The following is a 6,469-nucleotide window of genomic DNA, read 5'->3' on the forward strand; positions in this document are numbered from 1 at the left end:
GACCTCGTGATCCGCCCGTCTCGGCCTCCCAAAGTGCTGGGATTACAGGCTTGAGCCACTGCGCCCGGCCTAAATCTCTACTACATTTCATGGAAGATAGATAACACTCCCCGAGAATAACCTGGCAATACATTTATAAGATACCAAGGGCCTTGGGGAATAACAAAAGGTTATTCTATGACACATGAAATAAAATTATTCTGACCCATGCACCCATCAACAAAATTAAATTATGTCTCACTATTTTCTTAGCTTTCATAATAAACATAATTTACCGGTCATAAAATTTTCAGCTCTTTTTAAAAGAATTTACCAACTCTCCCAAGGCAGAGATTTTAATTGTAAGGCATTCCCTCACTTTCACCTCCCGTGAGGGAGAATTTTCTTTGAGAAAGTACAGGTAACCACACCAAGTAGACTCATGATCTGTCCTTAAGACAAGGCAGGAAGAATGGCAGAAATTTTTAAGCTATCATTCTGTCACCTCAAATATCTCACTAACATTCCTGTAGGGTCCCCTCCCTCTTTCCAAACTAAATAATCCTTGCGTTTATCATCTGTTTAAAATAAAAAAAAAAAAAAGGTGTACAAAGTTCTCTGTATATTTTTCAGTTTTCTGCAAACTTTTGCAAAGTTCTCTGTATATTTTTCAGTTTTCTGCAAACTTTTGGATTAAAGTTAATGTTTTAAGAGGATATAAGCAGAAATCTGCATGAACAACTCCACTTCTTTCGTATTCTGTTTCCTAATATCTGCTTAAAATTCTGCCTGGCATCCTTTACCTTTAATTTCCCTCCTTTTGGACAGGAGTCTACAACTAAACATTTATACTCTATTACTTTGCATTCAGAAGACTGCGTAACTGCAACATGACCAAAACTCAATATAGGCATCCAAAATTAAACAAATTTTAATATTTGTAATAATAATAATTTTAATAATAGTAAAAATTCTCTCAGCTAGGCGAGGTGGCTCACGCCTGTAATCCCAGCACTTTGGGAGGCCGAGGCTGGCGAATCACGAGGTCAGGAACTCAAGACCAGTCCGGCCAACATGGTGAAACCCTGTCTCTACTAAAAATACAAAAATTAGCCAGGTGTGGTGGTGCGCACCTGTAATCCCAGCTACTTGGAAGGTTAAGGCAGGAGAATCGCTTGAACCCGGGAGGCGGAGGTTGCAGTGAGCCGAGATCGTGCCACTGCACTGCAGCCTTGGACGGAGCAAGACTCTGTCTCAGGAAAAAAAAAAAATTCTCTGTAATCCCACACCAAAATGATGTTTTACAAAGTTATGCTCCTAGTTAAATCAGGAAGCAATATTCTCGGGAAAAAAAAAAAATTCTCTGTAATCCCACACCAAAATTATGTTTTACAAAGTTATGCTCCTAGTTAAATCAGGAAGCAATATTCTCTCTTAGAATGTATCACTTTCCCGATTATATGAGAATGCATGCAAAGTTTATTAAATGCAGGCATACTCCTAACATCCTGGTTCTACTTACTCCCCTTATGCATATTTTGGAAATCAGTCTATTTGACACCCACATTCATCACTGCTGAAAAGTCAGAAAACCCTCTGTTGACCTAGAATTTTTATTTTCCTTCACCTTAAGGACTTGTGAAAGGAAATGGAATAATGCTGGAGAAGGGGTATGCTCATGGCCCGGGAGAAGACAGACTCATGAAGACCCAAGGGGTAATACCAGGCAGCCTGGCTTCAACCACTCACTGTCAGCACCTCTAACAATCATGTGATTTTAAAAGATGATGCCCAACCACTTTTAAACTGAGACTCTATCTCCTTTCCACACAAGATGCCTCAGAGGGTAAGAGCAGATCTTAGACAATTTGTGAGCTCTGTGTTCTCATCAGTTAATCCGTATTTAGAACCTGCATAAGCCAGGAAAGGTATGTAGCAGCTAAAGGAATTATAACCCCTCAAATGCAAACAACCTTCGGTCACACTCAGTCCAAACCAGTGCAGTTTTATAAAGTACACTCTTAATGGAGCTCCAGAAGACACATACTTTAGAAAAGGTGGAGGCGGCGAAAGAGCTTTGAGTTCAGTTTTAGCCTATAGTTCAAGAAAACTAAGCCACAGGTATCAGAAGCACACCAGCAATCTGCCCACTCCACCCACCCACATATACATACAGAGACACAAAGAGAAGTGGATTGCAATGCTCCTCCTCATCTCTCATTTCCACAGAGTTCTCAGAAAAAGAGCAAGAGGAAGAAAGAATATTCTGATGCCTTGAGATAGGTTACATTTAGCAATAAAAGGGTTAAGAGCACTACTTTCCTAGAAACCTTCCAATTCCCTAGCTACTAATGCAATTTTCCTAATTACCTGAGCTATCTAGTTTTAAAAATTCAGCAGATTAAGGGTTAAGACTAACACCGCAGAAAGAAAAGAGAACTTGGTTCAGCTCCACCCTCTTTAAAGCAAATACCAACAACCCTGAGCCAAATCCACTAAACATATAGAAGACTTCATGGACATTCCAAAAGACAGGTGAAAAGGGGTTGAGCTTCCTCAGGTTTCTCACCTTACAGCACCACACACATAGTACACTTCTCAAATTTGTGAAATAAACAATTGTTAGATAAAATAGAGTACATATAAAATTATACTCAAGACTTGAAAACAAGTCACAGAGGTCACCACAAGTCAACAGTAATAATAGCTGGAATTCGGGTGAGGAAGGTCAAACAGTACTCATGGAAACAAAATCAAAACAAAAACATATAGAAATAGAAGGAATATGAGCCCTAGAACTTAAGTTTTGGAAGGAAAGATAATGGCAGGGAGGTGTCAATCCTTATCCTAAAGAAAGATACAAAAATGCTGCTTTAGTCACCAAAGGAGGAGCGGGTGTCAATACTCTTAACTTTGTATTTCTAGGGGGAAAAAAAAGATGTTCACCAGATAAAAACAGGTGGTTACTGAAATCTCGGATACCACTGGAAAGGGCAGTCCAGGAGCACTTGGTCTTGCTAGAATAGAAATAGGAAGAGATGAGTCACTATTTTAATTCTATTTAGAATTAAACACCTAACCTTCCAGGGTTAACATCTCAACCCTCTAGTCATAAAACAACATTTTCTTCCTGTTTCCACTGCTTTATCACTTTTCTTCCCAAATTGATGGAGCTGGGTCAAAATGTTGGGAGGTGGGACTAAGAGAAAGAGGTAAGAGTTACAAGCCATTTGTTTAGTAGAAAGATACACTAGGGTAAGGGCATAAATACCTGGAAGACAAAAGAGCTACAGTTATAACTAGCTATTATAATGAGCATCAATATTCAAGACTCTTCCTCTCCTGGACAGTGCCACATATCTTACAAAGCTTTTATAGCAAAAAGCAACCAAACGGCTCCATGGTGTGGACAAAAGGTAATGAAATATGATAGGGTTACACGTATATCAATATTCCTTCAGACTTGGATTGAAAGTAACTGGCACTTGAGGAAAGGTTACTCTTCTACAGGCACGCAAAGGGAAGCCAGTAGTCGCCTTGGGGCACAAGAGGCAGTAGAAAAGGAGTTGAGGAGATGGTTATCATGGGAAATGTAAAAAAAAACAACTCAATTACAAACTTCTTGAACTCGCAGTCCAACTTTCTTCCCACAGGAGAGATTTACCACCACCCTACGTCAAGAGGGGCATAATCATGAGAGTTCTAATCCTCTGAAAAGTGATGAGCAACAGGGAAGAGAGGTTCTCTGGATAGAGAAATACTGGTAAGCAAATAAACGTCATGCCCCAGTGACCACAGGACCTGGGCAGGAACCCATGCCTGTAATCGCCAGGACAAATGTCCAAAGAAGGAGGGGGGTAGGGCTCAAGTCAGGTAACATTCCTGAGGGGAAGGATTATCAGGTGACACCCGGCGGAGGGCCCAGGGGACTGGGCGGGAGTAAAGTTAGCAGGTAAAAAGGATCAATCATGGAGAAGGAAGTGACCTTTGGTAGAAGGAAATACGAGAATACCAAAAAAGGGGTAAGGGTAAGAAGAGAAAATGGACCCAGAAAAGGGGACCAAAAAAGAGGAGGCGTGTTCGGGTACTGGAGGAAGAAGAAAGGAAGTGAGGCTGAGAGGGGAGAGATGGGGCTGAGAGACGGCCGGGGATATGCGGGCGGGAGGGCAAAATGTGCGGGCTAGGGAGCGAGGGAAGCCCCGAGGTGGCCGGGGTAAGAGCCGGGTGCGACTCCGGGGCTTCCCGAGGTCCCGAAGGGGAGGATGTCGGGCTGCAGAGCCGCGGACACGGCGAAACGAGGAAGGGAGGCGCGGGGGCGGCTCCCCAGAGCCAGGCAGGCGCGCCCCTGGGGCCGGCTGCAGGGGTCCAGAGGGCGCTTACGGGGCCAGGCAGGAGCCGGATGGAGGGACACTCACAAATTTCTTAGATTTGCCGCCGTCGCCGCCTGCCGATGGCAGCTCATCTGGGCTCCGGCCCTTCTTCTTGTCCCGGGTCCCGCGGCCGGGCCCCAGGCCCCCGCCGGGCGGCTCCATGTCCCGGTTCACGCTGGCCGGCGACCCCGAGCCTACGCCGCTCCCGCCCGGCAGCTCCGCGACCGCCGCCGCCCAGCCGCTCTTTAGCCAGCAGCTCTTTAGCCAACCGCCGCGCCCCGCCTCATTAGCATGCCGGGCTGCGCGCGCCTCATGAATATACAACAACGACGCCTCACTCCCGCCCGCCTGCCCCACTTCCGCCCGGACCCGCAGCCCCTACCAATGGGGGAAGGGAGAGGGGCGGAGGGAAGCCGCGGAAGCGCGCTACCTGCCCGGCGGACCTAACCATTCGGACCCACGTGGGGGGGTGGCGAGTGGGCGGTGCAGCTCTCCGCGGCCGCGGCAGGGAGCACCGCCCCCTGGCGGTTGGAGCAGCGCAGGCGTCTCGCTCCCACGCAGCGCCCACGTGGCTGTACAGCCTGACAGCCTGGACCCTCTCATACCTCAGACCAAAAATTGAATGAGACCATTATCCTGGCAGAAAATTAGTGCCAGGTTTTCCAAGGGAATGCAGTTTTTAATGTGTGCAATACCCATGGAACACATGAAAAATATTATAAAAGTGATAGCCACCATGTTTTGAAAGCAAGGTACCAAGAACAGAGCTCCGTCCAGGGCAAGCACTAGGATAAACCAGACTCGCTCTGAAGTTTAATTTCCTACTTTGAATTCCAGGTTAGGTACCATCTAATTGTTTCTAATCAGGACAAACTAATTATTGCCAATATGTGCCTAAACAGCAGTAACAGTTACCACTTAACCATGCCCTTTGCTCTCTGCCAGGCACTATGCAAAACACTCTACATGTATTTTTCTAAGTCCCCACACTCCCATGTGATAGATTCTGCTAGCCTCACCATTTTATAAATAGTAAATTTGGACTTTCTGAGAGTTGAAGTGACTTGCCTAAGAAGGCATAATTGATATATAAAATTTAAACCCAGCTTAGTCTGATTTGCTGCCAAACCCTATGTTTAACCAGGATTCCCCACTGACATAAACCAAACATAAGTGAAAAGAATGAGTATTCTCCAAGAGTATATTCTTTGCTCTTCTAGCATGACTTTCTCTCTGAGCAATTTCATCCATTCTCCCAGCTACATCTGTCCCTTGTGTGACAGTTACGTGGCCAACAGTCGGCCTTCACAATATGGACTGAATCATCTTGACCACAGCTAGCAAGATTTCAAGTGTAAGTTCCCAAAGGGTAGAGTCAGTGACTGACTTAACGCTAGAGCCCCAGTGCCTAGTCAAGGGCCTGAGATATACCAGGGACTCTGCCAAGCTGGCTGGCTCCTGAATTTGGCATTCATCTCTCTTGGTCCAGACCTTCTAACAGTGACCTGATAGAATGTTACATAGAGCTGTCCCTCCCATACTTCAAACTTGACTTAGTGCTGAGCTTTCCAGACTTTCTGTCCAAAAAGTCCAAAAGCTACTTTCTAAGCTAGTATTGAGAAAGACAGAATCAGAAGAGAGGGGAGGAAGTGACCCATCTATCAGTCCTTTCTTGTACCAGTCTATATCTGCTACAGTATTTATCATACTACAGACTGGAATGTACTCTTCCAGAGAAAGGTCCAAGTTTGTGACTACTACAGTATTTAGCATTGTTCTTCACATAGACAGTTAATGGGCAACTTATGTCAGGCACTGTGCTAAGCACTTAACATGTTTTATCTCAGTATATCTTCACCAAATAGCATCACTACTCTAAACACCCAGACTCAAAAACCTGAAGTCATCTTATACTCCTCTCAAATCTGCCCAGGTTTGTCTAACTCTTTTTTTTTTTTTTTTTTTTTGAGACGGAGTCTCGCTCTGTCGCCCAGGCTGGAGTGCGCTGGCCGGATCTCAGCTCACTGCAAGCTCCGCCTCCCGGGTTTACGCCATTCTCCTGCCTCAGCCTCCCGAGTAGGTGGGACTACAGGCGCCCGCCACCTCACCCAGCTAGTTTT

General features: G+C 45.3%; 1 protein-coding gene across 2 annotated transcripts in view; it reads right to left on the bottom strand.

The window, feature by feature from the left end:
- Positions 1–4,622, bottom strand: part of DIAPH1 (diaphanous related formin 1) — a 106,666-nt gene extending 102,044 nt beyond the window's left edge. Inside the window, exon 1 of one of the 2 annotated variants that reach the window (XM_010388244.2) lies at positions 4,395–4,511. In XM_010388244.2, coding sequence (XP_010386546.2) covers positions 4,395–4,511 — 117 coding nt within the window. Of the gene's footprint in view, positions 1–4,394 lie in introns of both variants that reach the window. The other variant, XM_010388245.2, reaches the window with a different exon arrangement.
- Between the last annotated feature and the right edge of the window lie 1,847 nt (positions 4,623–6,469).

This window comes from Rhinopithecus roxellana, chromosome 3, assembly GCF_007565055.1.
Source record: "Rhinopithecus roxellana isolate Shanxi Qingling chromosome 3, ASM756505v1, whole genome shotgun sequence".
Classification (NCBI taxonomy): Eukaryota; Metazoa; Chordata; class Mammalia; order Primates; family Cercopithecidae; genus Rhinopithecus; species Rhinopithecus roxellana.